Source organism: Triplophysa rosa, unplaced genomic scaffold, assembly GCF_024868665.1.
Source record: "Triplophysa rosa unplaced genomic scaffold, Trosa_1v2 scaffold202_ERROPOS543526, whole genome shotgun sequence".
Lineage (NCBI taxonomy): Eukaryota > Metazoa > Chordata > Actinopteri > Cypriniformes > Nemacheilidae > Triplophysa > Triplophysa rosa.
In genome coordinates this window covers 82,972-100,000 of record NW_026634219.1, presented here as the reverse complement: position 1 = coordinate 100,000, position 17,029 = coordinate 82,972, and the positions used below count along the sequence as shown (strand labels likewise).

Here is a 17,029-nt window from a genome sequence, read left to right as displayed (position 1 = left end):
TCCCTTACGTGCCTTTGCCATCTGATCCATCATCTGTTTCACACATCCTCCTCTTTTCTGTCTTTGTTCAGGCTCTACTCTTCCTCGTGTGCTCCCTCTCTCTCCTCCGACTCGTGTGGAGGCTCTGTTCTCTCACTCACCTGACTCCTCAGAGGGAGAGAAAGATGGAGATAGAGGAGGTTCCTGTCTCCTTTCCTTCCTGCCTGGAGACACTCTCAGCCTGCTGATCAGTGAACCCAGAGACGGCTGGCACTACGGCCAGAATGAGCGAACCGGGCGGTATCTGCTCATCAATTATTTAAACACTAATACATCAAAAAAGCGTTGATAAACAATAATTCGTCATTTTACGGTGTTGTTCTAAATTTTCCTTCATAGAAAAGGCTGGTTTCCCTTCTCCTACACTCAGCCTTACCCAAACACACCCGGACAACAAGACATCAGGTCTGTGGAGTCTGTTTCACTCATTCAAAAAAGACCTACAAGCTAAAATGATCAGACATAATTTCATAATTCCCTACTTTTCTCATGTCTCTCATCGAATCAGTCCTCCTCCCCTGTCCAAGATGAACAGCACAAGCATGGGGCAGTTGGACAGGCTGTCCCCTGGTGGTCACCTTCATCAGGCCAGTCCTGACTCAGAAGAGGAGAGGAATGTCATATCTCAGCGTGTCAGCACCTTCAGGCCTCGCCCCTACAGCATGCTGAATCCTGAAACCACCAAGATTAATCCACGGCTTGCAGGACAACGCCTGAAGGACAGAGTCAGTCAAATAAACATCATCAGCTTCTACCAGCAGTTATACGTCAAATGAAACTCTGTTTTCCTCCTCACAGATGTACACTGATTTCACCTGCCCTCCTCCGTCCCCGACCAGGTACCGTTAGTCAGCTCTGATTAAAAAAAAGTTTTAATAATAATGTTTTATGTCTGATAGATCAGATGTGAGGATTTACACGTTGCCTCTATACAGGACCAATCCGTTCGCCCACATTCGACTGAGGAAGACGGTGACCAACGATCGCTCAGCTCCAGTTATACAGTAAAACCTTTGAGTGTAAACCAGAGACATGTTGACTGTAACAAGACCACTAATGCCTTGCAGTGTCTACTTTATTTCGAGATGACACTGTATTCCTATTATTTTTGCTAATAACATATTCTGAAAGTGTCCAAAATTAGAGAATGGGCAATTTGCACTAGATGGCGCCGGTGAGCTTTTGCGTTGCCAGGGTCTGCAGACTAATTTCCGGTCATATAACACTATCAAGTTGTTTTGTCTTAACGAAGTGCTCAGCAATGTAAAGGGGATCTGTCCTATCGCTGATATATTACTTAAAAAACACCCATATTTGCTGGCCAAAAACCCTTCTTTTCCGATAAGACCGACCCTGGCATCCCAAAAGCTCACTCTTGTGCAACTAGCGAATTAAACCCCCTCTAATTAAAATCTACAGTAAATCTAATGAATGCATAAAATGTTATCAGACACTAAATATTTTAAGGCTATTGTTTGGGTTAAATGTATTTAGTATTAAGTGCAGCAGATGGAGATGAAGAGCGTTGAAATGACTTTGTAACATGACATTGATAATAATTCTCTGTTTTCATGTGATGCATCACACTGCACAATTTCAAAAGATGGAAAGTAGAAAATGGAAACGATGCCTTTCGTCTTCAGTGTTTGTGGAGATGTCCTTGATTCATCAAGTGATTTAGATTTACCTATAGAGCTGAATTTGTTCTGAGATTTGTTCAAAGATTTATATTTCCATGTTATCCGCCAGGTACATTCCAATGAATACAGAAACTGCACTGCTACCATTTTAGGCAGCTTTAAGCAGTTGTCCTTGTTTGGTACCTTTGTCAGAATAAGTATTAAAAATTCTTTAGTCTATACAATTTTTTATATTCATAAACGATCTTTAAATATTAACTTTTTCATTTCTTGGAAAAATGGGTCTGGTACAACATGAAGGCGAGTAAATAATGACAGAGTTTCAATGGATGGACTATTTCTTTAAGTGTACATGCTACACTCTTAAAAATAAAGGTGCTTAAAAGGTTCTTCACAGCGATACCATAGAAGAACCATTTTTGGTTCCACAAAGAACCATCCCTTACCTTTTTATAATCTGAAGAGCATTTTTTCGCCACAAAGAACCTTTTGTGAAATAGAAAGGTTCTTCAGATGTTAAGGTTCATTATGGAACCATTTAGACGAAAAGGTTCTTCCATGGCATCGTGAAGCACCTTTATTTTTAAGAGTGCACATGCTCTTGCAAGATACTTTTTCCAGAAAATTTGAAGTTTGTTTTTTCCTGTGTAATTGTATAAAGACAAGGGCCCGGTTGCATAAAGCACCTTAAGTGTAATTATCCCTTAAGTGTATCCTTAAGTATACCTTAAGTTTTACTTAAGTTATTCTCCCATTGTCTTTGGTAAAGGAAAATCACCCCTTAAGTGTCATACTTAAGGGAAAAACTTAAGGTGCTTTATGCAACCGGGCCAAGGCATTTTAGAGCATTCTGGGAGGAGAAGAAGGTTTACTGGTTGGAACAATAAATAGGAAGTAGGAAATATGAGTGGATGAAGGGAAAAGTGAAGTACTGTCTTAACTACAGCAGGGCTTTGGAAAGATTTTTGAGGAGGAAAGTATTGTGTTTAAGTCTGAAAGGCTCTCAGCTTTTTTCCCTGTGTTCCCTTTACCTGTCTAGTATATTTATGTATTCTAAACCTTTAAAACTAAAGCTTGTAGTCCTGAGTTTCAGCAGATGTAAGCAAGAGATGTGAATGCTGAGTGGTGCTGTTGTGTACAGAGAGGAATTCTGAAGAGAAGCAAAGAAAGCTCTTGAATGTTGAGATGTGATGGAGAATGTGACTGTGGTAAAGCACTGTAGCTGTAGGTTTATTAAAAAACATTCCTCCTTGCCCACCTTTTTTGTGGGATTATTTCCGGGAGAAAGCATTTTTCATATGTATATTTGTTTCCAAATTATTACGGCTGAAAGAATTGCATTTAAACTGGCATAGCTTTAATTATAATATTAATGCTCATAAAATACATTGTCAGCTTTGATATCTTCAAATATTAACTTTTAGTTGTATTTAAAATGTTTATATTATACAGAGATATTAAAGCGAGAAAAGCAAAAAGGTCTCCAGTCTATAATAAGAGCTTCTACATTTTTATTGTGCAAAAGCTGATTTATCAATGTAAAAGCATTGTTATTTGACCTTTAAAAGAAACACATTGACAGATCAGTGTCACTGGTTTTCATTTGATTAGTGACCTAAATATACTGTAGAATCATAAATATTTTTTTAAATCCTAAAACTTTATTTCCAAGTTTAAATGAAAGCAATTCCAGGTTTTCAGCGTAGTCTCTGACGTTGACGTAACTGTATGTTATTTTATAATTATTATGTCTACGTAATGTTGGTTGAGTGAATTTAGTTTCTATTTTTATTGTATCTTCCCTTTATCCTTATCTTCCCAGAGAACCCTGCTATGGAGCACTGGCTGATCTCATTAATTCGTACAGTCACTAGCAGTTACATATTATACATTTCAAGTAGGAGTGTATAATCTGTCTCTACTCGTTTAAAAAAAAATCTAATTAAACGCTTAAAAGAGGCATGAAGTCAGCTGCAGGGTGCTCAGGGTGAACGTTTTTGCTCAGGCAAGCACATACTGTAACTACTATATATTTGTTTTTTGCTCAGATGAGCATTATATTTGTAGTCACAATAGATCAGTCTTATATTTTGTTACTCTTAAATGTTGTAACTTTGCTAATTGTATCTCCTTGAATCTCTTGTTCTAGACTCAGTAAAGTTAATCTCTGTGGTCTCTGTTGTGTAATTTTTTACTCCCAACAATTATGCGTGCAAAAAGCCAATAAGCAAAATAACATTTACCAGGTAAATATTACTGGTGTTTATTGGTAACAGAATATACCTATGTCAGGAATATTTTGTGATATACAAAAATGTGATTCCAGAACAGGTTTGTAAATAAACAGCTTTTATTTAGAGCAAGTGCAACTAGAGACGAAAACAGGTGGGCCATACTGTACAGGATTCTGAAGGGCTTCCTTTAAAAGTTTTTCAGCCATTCCAAGTTTCTCCCCTGTGGGTCACACGGGTGCACTGGAACATCAGGCATGTTTCCATCATCTCGCACTGGGACTGAGGGATGAAACCGTTAAACACGGTAAATAAGATGTAACAGGCAGAGTATCTTGTAAATTACAAGCAAAGTCGGATCATCCGACATTAAATATGTAACATCTAAATCTAAATAGTATACCTGGATAATTGTATGGAACTGCTTGGTTCATCATTCCTGTGTACTTTGTCCAAGGACTCACAAGTGGCACAACGCAAGCTGAGAGCAAAAAATTGTTTGTTAATTTAACAAAGCAGAGAATGCCCTTTAAATATACTGATGTTGATCGATCTACTGTATCACACTCACCCAGCAATCCAAGCCCACAGGCTGCTGTCACTACAGGCTCTTTATTCCATGCATTCTTCAAAAACCTTCCGACTAAAGAAAGAATAAAGACTAGTGTTGAAGAATGATGCACATCTTATCAAGGAACATTTCTGCTACTGCACACAGATGACACAAAGAGGTTTATGGATTACAGTGCATAACATCTTTACAAAATAATGTGGAAGTGTTATGGTTCTGTACATGGCGTACTTCAATAAAAAGCATTATAGGTTCGAAAGCCCAAACTACTTTTTTTGGTACGATGTATTAATGCTCTTGTGTCTTTACAGGTGTAAACAACGGATTAAATTGATTAATAATTTCACAAAATATTTCTATATTGTTTACATATTACCGTATCTAAATACGTAAGTTTAAGACATTCAAAACAAACGAAAAGCTACTACAGGATCCCAAGGTCATCAAAGTATCTACACGTTTAAAATAAATAACTTTTCACTACGTATATGTATTTCTATTTTTCTTATGATATTTAAAAAATCTGTTGTCGTGAGATGAAATCAAACCAAACCCGTGTGAAACAAATATCAAAATCAAGTAGCTAACACGCTAAATGTACTCACAGGCGGCCATGTTTGCGTCTGTAGTCCGTCACTACTCGAGGATTGTGGGAATTGAGGTTCTGCGACATCAGTTGATGACGTGTTTGATCCGGATTGGTCTAGTTGTAACGACGTATTTTATACGCGTCTCGTGCTCCAGTGAGATGTTTTGGGAGCCGAAATGCTGAAAATTTTGAACAGTTTAGAGAAAGATACATCTGTAATGTGTGAATTAGGTTAATCTATGGTTTCTTTCAGACATGGTAATTGTGTGGTATTTTTAATTAACTGATGAAGTGTTAAACAGATAGTTTCAGTACAACTACTACTGCACATCATATATGACACGAGCAACATGAGTAACTAAAGGTAAGTAAACGTCTAAAGGTCATGGAAAATATGCCTGGATGATGTTGATTTAATTTAATTAAGTGAATTTAATTAGAATAGTGAAATTGGCAATATAAAGGGTTCCTGCAGCCGCTATGCACTTTGTATTCGGATGCTCATAACACAATATAATGAAAAGCATTTTTTGTGCATGTCAGTGCGTTTCATATGATGGAGGATTTCTCAGACCTCGCGTTACCTCCACTGTTTGGGGGTCACATCCTGGAGGCTGAGCTGGAGACAGGTGGCGTGGAGCTGGGCCCCAGTGGCAGTGAGCTGGATAATGACGGGACACCGTCCGGCCCCGGACAGGATGGAGAGGAAGAGAGGAGAGAGCTGGACAAAAGGAAGTACCAGGCTCTTAGCAAGAAGTGCAAGGAGATTGAACAGGTGAACTGTTTGGCAAAATCAACTAATCATTTGCACAAAAGAAATGATAACTCCACATCTTTCTAGAGCACAAATTATTTTGGTTAAAGAAAATGTATTAAACTAGAATGTTTTCTTTCAAAGGAATAGAAAAGGTGAATTTGTAAAGAAGACCCTGCCTTTACAAATGTTCTTTGGTGTCAGAGGGTAACACCATGGTATTTAAATATATACTATGGTACTTAAGTCAATGTACCATAGTGGCATTTAGCACTCAAAATGGGATTCCAAGGTGCATTCAAGAGGATCTGTGCAGTATTATAATTTTATAATAATATTACTAGAATATATTACAGTTACCCTTATGACATTTCAACTCAATATTATTTTCTGTCTTGTATAATAAAATACAAATATAGATCTTGGGCAGAATATCTGAGCTTTTCTATACATACAAACATTATTTACTGAAAATCTTTAAAAATTCACCTTTATCACATGTGTCTTGGCAAAATAAAAGTTACGGTTTTAAAATGCCTTTCGGTTTTAGTGATTCCATTCTCTTTTAGTTTATAACTGAAGTATTCTTGACTGAAAGCAATATGAACTCTGTCAGGTGAATGTGAAGATTTTGGGTCGCCTTCATCAAGTCCAGAGACTGACACGGCGACTGAGGAAAGAAAGGAGGTATATTCGGATTTATTTACTTTATTATATCCTACTCAACACAATAAATAACACAACAGTCTCATGTAATAGAAAAATGAGAGAAGTTTAAAATGCGTTTCAGGTTTCTTATGAAGACTCTGGATTTATATGGAGACGACTACAGGACAGCACAGCTCACCATCCCACTGGAGGTAAAACAGAATGCTGATGTTCCAAACAACTGATGCTTTTTTTTATTTTGCACATCTAAATAGAGTTTTTAAGCTTTGTTTTTACTGCACCCAATTTTGATTTTAAATTGATCTGTGGGACTGAGCATTCACCATTTTTCAGTCAATATGTATACAGGTGCTGGTCATATAATTAGAATATCATCAAAAAGTTGATTTATTTCACTAATTCCATTCAAAAAGTGAAACTTGTATATTATATTCATTCATTACACACAGACTGATATATTTCAAATGTTTATTTCTTTTAATTTGATGATTATAACTGACAACTAATGAAAATCCCAAATTCAGTATCTCAGAAAATTAGAATATTACTTAAGACCAATACAAAGAAAGGATTTTTAGAAATCTTGGCCAACTGAAAAGTATGAACATGAAAAGTATGAGCATGTACAGCACTCAATACTTAGTTGGGGCTCCTTTTGCCTGAATTACTGCAGCAATGCGGTGTGGCATGGAGTCGATCAGTCTGTGGCACTGCTCAGGTGTTATGAGAGGCCAGGTTGCTCTGATAGTGGCCTTCAGCTCTTCTGCATTGTTGGGTCTGGCATATCGCATCTTCCTCTTCACAATACCCCATAGATTTTCTATGGGGTTAAGGTCAGGCGAGTTTGCTGGCCAATTAAGAACAGGGATACCATGGTCCTTAAACCAGGTACTGGTAGCTTTGGCACTGTGTGCAGGAGCCAAGTCCTGTTGGAAAATGAAATCTGCATCTCCATAAAGTTGGTCAGAAATCCTTTCTTTGTATTGGTCTTAAGTAATATTCTAATTTTCTGAGATACTGAATTTGGGATTTTCATTAGTTGTCAGTTATAATAATCAAATTAAAAGAAATAAACATTTGAAATATATCAGTATGTGTGTAATGAATGAATATAATATACAAGTTTCATTTTTTGAATGGAATTAGTGAAATAAATCAACTTTTTGATGATATTCTAATTATATGACCAGCACCTGTAATATGTTGCTGTACAATGTGTAGATAGTGGCATTAATTATATTACAGCAGTTATTTATTGAAGTGTTTATAACAGTTGTGTTAATGAATAAATAACACAATTATTATTAAGATTCTCTCAATTTAAGTTTGTAAGAGGTTTACAAATGGATTAAAGTAAAGATGACACGAAAGTCTCCATGGTGTTTTCTTCCAACTCGTGATGTAAATAGGGATGCACCGAATGTTCGGCCACCGAATATATTCGGCCGAAAATAGCAAAAAACGCATGTTCGGTATTCGGCCGAATATGTGAAATGGCCGAATAATTTTACCGAACATGACTCGAGAAACGATCAACTAGCAACCAGCGCAGAGAGAGAGAGAGAGAGAGAGACGTGCGCTTTATTAATGCCGCAAACATTTTGGCAGTGTGTGTGTGGAGCATTTTAAGGTGTCAGAGAAAGACAAAGCACGGGACTTGCCGCACGGAAGTAAATTTCCGAATGAAAGCGTCTTTACCGGTCGGTAACTTGTGGCTATTTCAGACGGGAGCGGGCTGTCTGACAGTAGCCCCGCCGCTCGCGACATCCTTTGACATCATACAGTGGTCGCGCGCACACAGTTCCCTGTACTAAACAACTTGTCAAAGTATGTTCTGTGCATCCCGGCCACGAGTGCACCAGAGAACAGTCAGCTTCTGTGGGCGGAGTTTGCAGGAGAGACGTGAACTGATATGGTTGTCAGTCAGCATCAGTCAGAATAGCTTGCGTTCGATGTTTTTTTTTCTTACAATCATTTTGCAACGTAGCCTATAATAATCCAACAGTTTTAGTTTATTCGTATTTTTAGTTTATAGGCCTAATGTGGAATGACACTTTTTAATGAAGTGTTTTGTTGTAGGGGTACAGAGTAACTTACATTACATTCTTTTACCAGTCAGTTATAGGCCTAATTAATATAGGCTATTAAATTTTTTGTTTTAATGTATTTTGTTTTGCTCAATTTTATATTAAGTTGTATTGTATTTTATTGAAAAGCAAGACAAATTTTTAAAAGCAAATTTTGACTATTCAGTTTGTGCAATAGTGAAAAAATAGCTTAATAAATAGAAGAAATGCAAAAACCATATTCGGTGTTCGGTATTATTCGGCCTTCGGCCAAGTGTTTCACATCATGTTCGGCTTCGGCTTCGGCCAAGAATGTTAGATTCGGTGCATCCCTAGTTAAACATGTTTCTTGACTAACAGGATGAAGGAAAAGCTGGTTTAGATTCTGCTCTTGGTGCTGATGAAGACAGTTCCTCCCCTACATTTCCCCATCAATCAGCAGGTGGACCCAAGAAAAAGCGACACAGAGTTCAAAAGGAAAAAGACAGAGATGCTCAGGTAAGAGGGACTACTGCATGTATTTGACTGTTTTAACTTTCCTTTTTATAGACTGGATGGGTAATATTACATGGGTAATTTATTAGTATTATGTATGTGAATATATTTTTAAAGGCTGTTTGCAAGTTTAATAACTGATAGTGATACTTGCCTTAGCAAACACTAAATTAAACTAAAACACTATGGGGTGGTTTCCCGGACAGGGATTATTTTAAAACAGGACTAGGCCTTAAATTAGGATATTTAAGTCACTTTTATTAAAACGCCTTAGATGAAAATATTACTGGTGTGCATCTAGAGACAAAACAATGGGAATGACAGATTTTAAGATATGTCACGGCTATTTATTTTCAGTTCAGACAGCTCAAACTTTTATTTTAGTCTGGGACTAGTCTTTAGCCTTGTCTGTGAAACCGGGCATAAACATTCTAAACTTTTTTTCCTCCCCCACAGCCAGAATCTGAACACCCCATGCTGACTGAAGGTCAGTTCACAGGCTTTCCCAGTCCTAATTCTCTCTCTCACTGATCCCAGAGCAGTGATGGGCTACTACAGCATAACATTAATATACTGAATTACAGTTTTTTTGTGTGTGTTTTGGAAATCATTTAATTTTATACATATTTTTTAAATAAACATTTTAAAAGTAAACCTCTTTATTGTACAGCATATGTGTTCAATCTTTGTTGAAGGAAATCGTTTTGTGACCATGTTAATACAACACATTGTTTTAACAGTGTAATAAACAAATTGATTGCTTACACCTCATTCCTTTCACATCAGTACAAATGAAGGAAACATATCAAACGGATTGAAAGGTCATTGTTGGAAGCGTTCAGTCTATCTGTGTTTGCCGTATCTGTTGAAGCGGCGGTACAAGAAGCTAATCCTCTTCTCCAGGTTGTGCCGGTCCTCTGTCATCATACGGTCTCCAACCATCCGCTTCTTTCTGATGAGACGCTGCAGCTCGTTTCCATGGAAACCTTTGAGCCATACAGGACCTTTGATCAAGTCTTTTGGATGGGCTTTAAATTCACCTGCATTAAAATATAAACAACAAACATACTAGTTTTAGTTCACTGTATGACAGTCTTGAGTAACATCAATACCGCAATGATTTTAATGTGATTTTTATTTGTCTGTTTCCTAAAGACAGTCCTTGTTGGTGAGTGTTATGAGTGCTTTTGGTGTCATGATTCACCATTACAATAATATAGTCAACCTCAAAGACCCTGTTCAGGAAAGAGTACTTCATTTTCACCAATCAGTTTGTTTAAACTGACTATTCTAAACAGTTCTACACACAATTTGTTTACATTTCTACCTACATAAAAATGTGGATAAAACCCAATAAAGTTCACAATCAGATAAAAATTGCTTACTAAATGCCAAATAACAGGAATACACTGACCCAAGATTCCTATGTTGTCATACACTCCAAACATGCTCCTCTTTTCTGTCCATCGGTCCACCTCTTTCAGTTTGGGAATGGCATGCATTCGTACTCTAGAACAAGTACCTGTAAATAAACGTAATGCAAAACGTTACTTTTATAGTTACACATCAGAAGCCACAATGTAACTTTTCTAAAATATAAACTAGGGCTGTCAAACGATTAATCACGATTTGAAAAAAAAAAAAAACGTTGTACTTGTTAACTTACTGACAGAATGTTAAGTGCAACAAATTAGGAAAAAAAACTAAAAATGAGGATAAATCTCTTGCTATTTAAAATATAAATAATATAAAAGAATATATTATTAACAGTTTGTTTCCAAAATGTTTACAGTCACACCATAGAACACACCGTACGGTTTAGTTGTTAACTACCCAAATATATATTCTCAGAGAATGTATTTATTACAAAGATACTGAATAATCTGTCTATATTTTACAAAATCATTGATAATAGTCCAGACATCAGAAAAATATCTAAATGTCTATTTAATGCGTTATGGACACGTTTTTGAGACAACATACATTAAAATTCACCAGAAGCAATAATACCCAACAAACAGAGAAGGAATGGCTTTTTATAGAATCAAAAATAGTTACAATAGTTTCATCTTCATGTGCCCATTTATGAGGCATATGGATCTTTATGGCTGTGACAATTCACTAACCTGCCTATGGAAATTGATGATTGGATAAACTCGTTACGCCGTGTTTGTAAGTCGGATAAACTGTTAAATGCATCAATAGGTGTCTGAGCACTGATCACACACACCTGTAGTGAAGTGTCTCGTGCACAACAGTAGTGATGACTGACAGAAGGTCACCGTGCTTCTCAACAGTCCTCCAAACACAGACATACCTACTGATTCCTACAAAAGCAAATAACGTTACTAAGCAGAATTACATGAATATTGAACTTATCAACGCTGCAAACATCTACTAATAAACTTACTGATATATTACTTTAAATCTTGACCTAGGGAATTGTGTCATTAGAAACAGTCGCGTGTTTAATAGGATTCTGTGTATAAAATAACGGGTTTACCTTTTAATGTATCAGTGTTGAAAACAAAGAAAGGAAATGTTATGTTATTTCCTTCAAAACTTCTAAAATCCCAGAATTAAAGCTAAAGACGTCAGTGCACTATCCATGCGGAGAAATAGCGTGAGATCCGCCACCACGTTTCATAGAACGTCCCTCTAATTTTCAAAATAAAAGTCCAAACTACGGTTCGTTTGTTTTTCAAACTAAAAGTCATTTATTCAGCGGACTCTTTCCTATAGCTAAAGTTTAGGTGTATATAATAGGTGATCTACCTATTTTCTATTATATAATTACATCATTTCATTTAAATATTTATTATTTAAAAAATTGACAAAACGTCAATTACAGCTAAAATGTCTATTTAATTAGCCTATACACTTTTAATAAGAGTATACTTTTTTTTTTTTAAGTAAAACAATCTTGTTTTATGTGTACTTCAAAATGGCACTGTGTGATTAAAGGTAAAGGTCCAGTTGCATGAAACCCTTTGATGTAAAAGCATTGTCGGGCTTTCTTAACTTAAGGACATTCTTGCAGGAATCATTTTAACACATGCAGTATACTTGTTTCAACAATTACATTTTCTTCCACAGTTCTAATACCTACTACAATTAAATTGTTACATTTATTTACTTAGATATACTGAAGGCAAAATAATATCTCCATATGGGTCTTATTAACATAACTTATTAACATGTTGCAATATTCATTCTATTTAGCCTACACAATTTCACGTGTTGATCAGAGTCTATACCTTGTCGAACAATGTAGAAAGCACTCATTACGATCATCGTTGTGTGATCACCTGGAAAAGTGTAATAAGATCCATCCATGCGGTTTTTAGTTTCACAGTGTTAACAAAGACTCACTGAAGCGAAAACAAAAGACCCATTTCAAGGAGCCATTTCATTTTTTCTCAGATCAGATTCTCACTCAACTTTTTAAAAAATGACATGCATCAGAAGTATACTGCCAAACTCAGGAGATTAAAAAAAAAAACGTAATTTATTTGTCAAGATCCCACCAATTTGACTAGTTCCACCGGAATGCCGCAGAGACCACACATATCCCTTACTGAGACAGAGCTCCAAAAAGAACTCAAAGAATTTCCAGGATTACAACATGTTGTTTAGTTTGTCAGACACAGTTCTCTTCTGTGTATACCGAGTGCTAGAGTCTATGTTCACCCGGTATGATTACAGATAAACAAAAATGCATAAATTTTTAACAATGGTTAAACAAAGCATATAAAAAGTGCATTTAAAATGAATTGAACACTGACTGAATTCCCCAGGCCACATTCTCATACAATCCATAAGCACAAGCTGAATTTGTCCAACAATGATGTCATCACATCAACTGTCAATAACCTTCTCATCATCCCTCCACTTGTTCTTCCTGGTATGTGGATGCAGAAATGGCACTGTAGGGATCCAAAACCATCTGAGCACAACGCACCATTGTAACCATCAGAAACAAACAGAGAAGAACCAAGAAGAAGAGCGCAAAGCCCAAATCCACATCAACGTCCAGTCCAGACACAGGAAGAGGCGAGTCCATGTTTATCCAAACTGTCTGAGAGTACAGTAGTGCCAGAGAAAACCTCATTAAAGATCAACATGAAAGAAAATATGTCATGATATTATCTGGTGCCTTTGAAATACTGGATCAAGACCACTTCCAGCAGCCTCATTCTTGTTTCTTTTCTATTCTTGTTTTTCCTGGTGGCAAAGGCAATACAAGTCAGTCATGTTATGCTTCTGTTGGTGTAAAGCAGTTCGAGTTGCACCTACAAAGTTCCATATCAGATGAGTCTCAGATACCAACACATTACGTTGACAAATTATAGTCTTTTTGTACAAAAATGTACACAAATTTTAAACTATAATGGTCCACTGAATGACGTCATTGACTGTCACTTCCATTCACAACCAATAAGAAATGAGCACATTTGAAAGAAATACCTTGTGTGTGGATGGTGTTGATTCTGTCTCTGGTCACCCTTTGCTGAGGGATACGTGTCCCCTTATCTCAGGTATTAGCATGTCTTCCTTTGGCCTGAGAGACATACACACCAACACTTGGCACTTGTGTCCTCAATGAATTGTTAAACAGGAGTTTGGTAACAATCAGGCCTTATGGATTAAAACGCCCCCCACCCTCGGGCTGCTTCAGAAACACTATAGTCCGGCAATCACTTCAGGAGACAAGGCATGTGTTACCTGCCACAGGTGAGGATGGACGGAGGTCTGGGTGACATGTTCCAGACGGCAAGAATTTATACACTGGTTTAGGGGGTTCGAAAATAACAGACACATTGATTAGAGGGAAACAAAAAAAAAAAACAGCGAGGAAAAATCCACGTTTCACCCCAAAAATCACCACCCTAAATCTAAAAAAATCTAAAGTTTAAAAAGAAAATGTATTTTGCTTACAGAAAATTAAAGTAATGTTTATGTACATTTATGTAAAATTACAAATATCTTTGGAGATAAACACTGGAAAAACATTTTTGGATTAGTATATAATTGCACAAATGAACACTGTGTTTGTGGATATTTTATTGCAAAGTAATGTTACATGTTGTGTCTTTAATAGACCAGTGTGTAATTTTTGCAGGATTTTGCAGGTACGAAACATCCTAAACACAGGTTGTCTATGTAAAGAGCTTACATAATGAAGCATTGTATTACCTCAGAATAAGCTATTTCTTTCTATATACACCGGGGGTGACATGGAATTTGTCATGTCAGTCACTGTTGTGCTTTGAAATGGACGGATGGAATGAGCCCATTGGTTGCAATTCACAACCTCAGCACTAGATGCCGCTAGATTTTACTGACTGGTCCTCTAAGCACATTCAGACCTTTAATGTTCATTTTTTGCTTTATTCAGTAACACGTTCAGCTATAAAATAGCACAATACATTTTAAATAATTATTAAATTACAAGACGTCAGCAATTAAGAAATACACTTTCCTAAAACGTTTTAAGCAGTCCTGGCATGCTGTATTTGAGATGAAGCTGGACTTTAAGTGGAGTTCCAGGCATTTATCTCTGGGTTTTAGGTGCGAAACATCCGAAATACAGGTTGTCTGGAATGCAGCATTCAACCAATTCTACTAAATATACTAATTGAAATCTATGTCCAAACCTGTACATTTTCAGCCATAGAAATTAGATTGCATTATACTAAATCAATGCTATAATGGGATAATGTCTTTTAATTACAAAACAATTCAATAAAACCAGAACAACAGTTAATAGTGTAAATGTACTGTTTTGTGCCAGAAAGTGCCCCTTTAAGTAGCTTTAATGTATTTGATGGAACCTTTCCTTAATATGTAACGTGGATTAAACAATCCAGTTGACGGCCCTGACATTTGGGTGGTCCAGGGTCAACATCACCTGATATTCTGATGTTTTCAGCTTCTGTGCAGTGATACCCAGACGTGTCACAAACTAGGCTCCTGAACATTGAGAATGTGAGAGGACTTTGTGTGTGAATAATACAGTAATAAAATCATTTATCACAATTGCACTGTTGTGTTCATCATCAGCATGGGCGTGATTACCTGCGGCACAAGGCAAATTGACTTTTGTGATGTTGCTAAATTAATTCAAGCCAGCTTTCTTAGTCTTCTCTTAAAATAAGACTTTTAGTCTTAGTCTTCTCTCTTGGCTGTCTGGTGCAGTCTTAACAACCTGGAGCTTAACACGCTTAAAACTGTTGAGATGATCGTGGACTTCAGGAGAAAGCTCCTTGTTCTCCCCAAACTCACCATCACGAACAGCACTGTGACTGAAGTGGAGTCATTCAGATTCCTGGGCACCACAATTTCTCAGGATCTGAAGTGGGACACTCACATTGACTCTATTGTTAAAAAGGCCAAGCAGAGGCTGTACTTCCTTCGCCAGCTGAGGAAGTTCAACCTGCCACAGGAGTTGCTGAAACAGTTCTACTCTGCCATCATCGAATCCATCCTCTGCACTTCTATAACTGTCTGGTTCAGCTCAGCTACCAAATCTGATCTCAGAAGACTACGGAGGGTAGTCTGGACTGCTGAGCGTATCATTGGTACAACCATCCCCACTCTCCAAGAACTGTACTCATCCAGAATGAGCAAAAGGGCTGGTAAAATCACTCTGGACCCCTCACACCCAGCACACTCCCTTTTTGAACTGTTACCGTCTGGTCGACGCTACATAGCACTGAGCACCAGAACAACCAGACACAGGAACAGTTTCTTCCCTCAGGCAATCCATTTTATGAACACTTGACATTAAACGCGGAACACACAACTCTATTTTACATTATTTATTCACCAAATTTGCACATATCAGACCTGTACATACATAATTGTCTATATTGTATATTGTGTTTTTGCTGTTTTGTACATTGCCTATTTCTATATTATTGTATATTATTTTTTTATCATCTGTGTTCTGTCCTGTTGCTGTCTTTCTGTTGCACTGTGGAGCTTCTGTCACTATAACAAATTCCTCGTATTTGGAAACATACTTGGCCAATAAAGCTCATTCTATTCTTCTTCTATTCTATTCTAAAAGTAAAACATATTTAAAAGGAGGTATTAACTTTCAATACACAAATAAGTTGTGTTTGTTCAATGAATTATTTAGGTTAGCCAACACGCAGGTTCATATTTCTAGTTCGGTTCTTTATAGTGATGGGAAGTCCGGCTCTTTTCTGCGAACCGGTTCTTTCGGACAGTTCGTTTCAATGAACCGGTTCGAAAGACCGGTTCACCGATTCTCTTACGCTCTGACGTTAGTTACGTAATGACGTCACTCGCCCTGACGAAACGCGTGAAGTCTATCTATCATCCCAACCGGGTGGGATGAAAATACACTCGGCACATTCAAATATAAAACCAAAACCAGTAATCATAACTTCTGTCAGTTAACACATCACGTCATGATCTGTTTCTTACATATAGCCTACGTTTTGCAACTAAAGCACCCAAATAGGCACAGTGAAGTGCAGCAAACTATGACATTTTAAGTCTTAAAGATAAAAAGTGAATAATTAATCTTCATCAGAATTTTACATAAGATATATGATCCATGCATAATTCAATACGATTTATGAGTTATTAAATAAACTTACGCTTTGCCAGATTGCTCCATATATTTTAAGTCCTCGGTTCACGTGCGCTCGTAACATTAGCACAGCATCAACTCAACTCAACTTTATTTATATAGCGCTTTTACAATTTTCATTGTTACAAAGCAGCTGTACATGAGACATATTGACTATAAGCAAAATAATTAAAGTTGTACCTGCAAAAACAAGAAAAGGTTGAAAACACAGAAGACAGACATACCCACATACAAAACACTCCACACACACAATATGCACACGTACTAACACACATAGACATAGAGACACATACACACACACACGCACGCACACACACACAACACACACACACACACGTACGTACACAGACA

At 37.0% G+C, this 17,029-nt stretch overlaps 4 protein-coding genes across 4 annotated transcripts; 2 read left to right on the top strand and 2 right to left on the bottom strand.

Moving 5' to 3' along the window:
• Nucleotides 1-71: 71 nt before the first annotated feature.
• LOC130549970 (brain-specific angiogenesis inhibitor 1-associated protein 2-like) lies at nucleotides 72-3,852 on the top strand (the record flags this gene model as incomplete). The annotated part of the gene is made up of 5 exons (XM_057327298.1): nucleotides 72-279; nucleotides 379-444; nucleotides 548-764; nucleotides 838-878; nucleotides 975-3,852. Coding segments are annotated over 5 exons (605 nt in total), but the record flags the coding sequence as incomplete, so codon positions are not given.
• Nucleotides 3,853-4,011: 159 nt separating this feature from the next.
• On the bottom strand, nucleotides 4,012-5,149 carry ndufa3 (NADH:ubiquinone oxidoreductase subunit A3). Its single transcript, XM_057327301.1, has 4 exons — nucleotides 5,087-5,149; nucleotides 4,482-4,553; nucleotides 4,314-4,391; nucleotides 4,012-4,192 (listed from the first exon to the last, which is right to left on the bottom strand). Exons 1-4 carry the CDS (start codon nucleotides 5,094-5,096, stop codon nucleotides 4,101-4,103), a joined length of 252 nt encoding a protein of 83 aa, XP_057183284.1. The 5' UTR covers nucleotides 5,097-5,149; the 3' UTR covers nucleotides 4,012-4,100.
• A 72-nt stretch (nucleotides 5,150-5,221) lies between these two features.
• Nucleotides 5,222-9,622, top strand: tfpt (TCF3 (E2A) fusion partner). The gene is made up of 6 exons (XM_057327299.1): nucleotides 5,222-5,434; nucleotides 5,614-5,845; nucleotides 6,441-6,511; nucleotides 6,615-6,684; nucleotides 8,920-9,057; nucleotides 9,511-9,622. Exons 2-6 carry the CDS (start codon nucleotides 5,624-5,626, stop codon nucleotides 9,583-9,585), a joined length of 576 nt encoding a protein of 191 aa, XP_057183282.1. The 5' UTR covers nucleotides 5,222-5,434; nucleotides 5,614-5,623; the 3' UTR covers nucleotides 9,586-9,622.
• Nucleotides 9,623-9,695: 73 nt separating this feature from the next.
• Nucleotides 9,696-11,700, bottom strand: mrpl51 (mitochondrial ribosomal protein L51). The gene is made up of 4 exons (XM_057327300.1): nucleotides 11,558-11,700; nucleotides 11,285-11,381; nucleotides 10,469-10,576; nucleotides 9,696-10,094 (listed from the first exon to the last, which is right to left on the bottom strand). Exons 2-4 carry the CDS (start codon nucleotides 11,367-11,369, stop codon nucleotides 9,898-9,900), a joined length of 390 nt encoding a protein of 129 aa, XP_057183283.1. The 5' UTR covers nucleotides 11,370-11,381; nucleotides 11,558-11,700; the 3' UTR covers nucleotides 9,696-9,897.
• Between the last annotated feature and the right edge of the window lie 5,329 nt (nucleotides 11,701-17,029).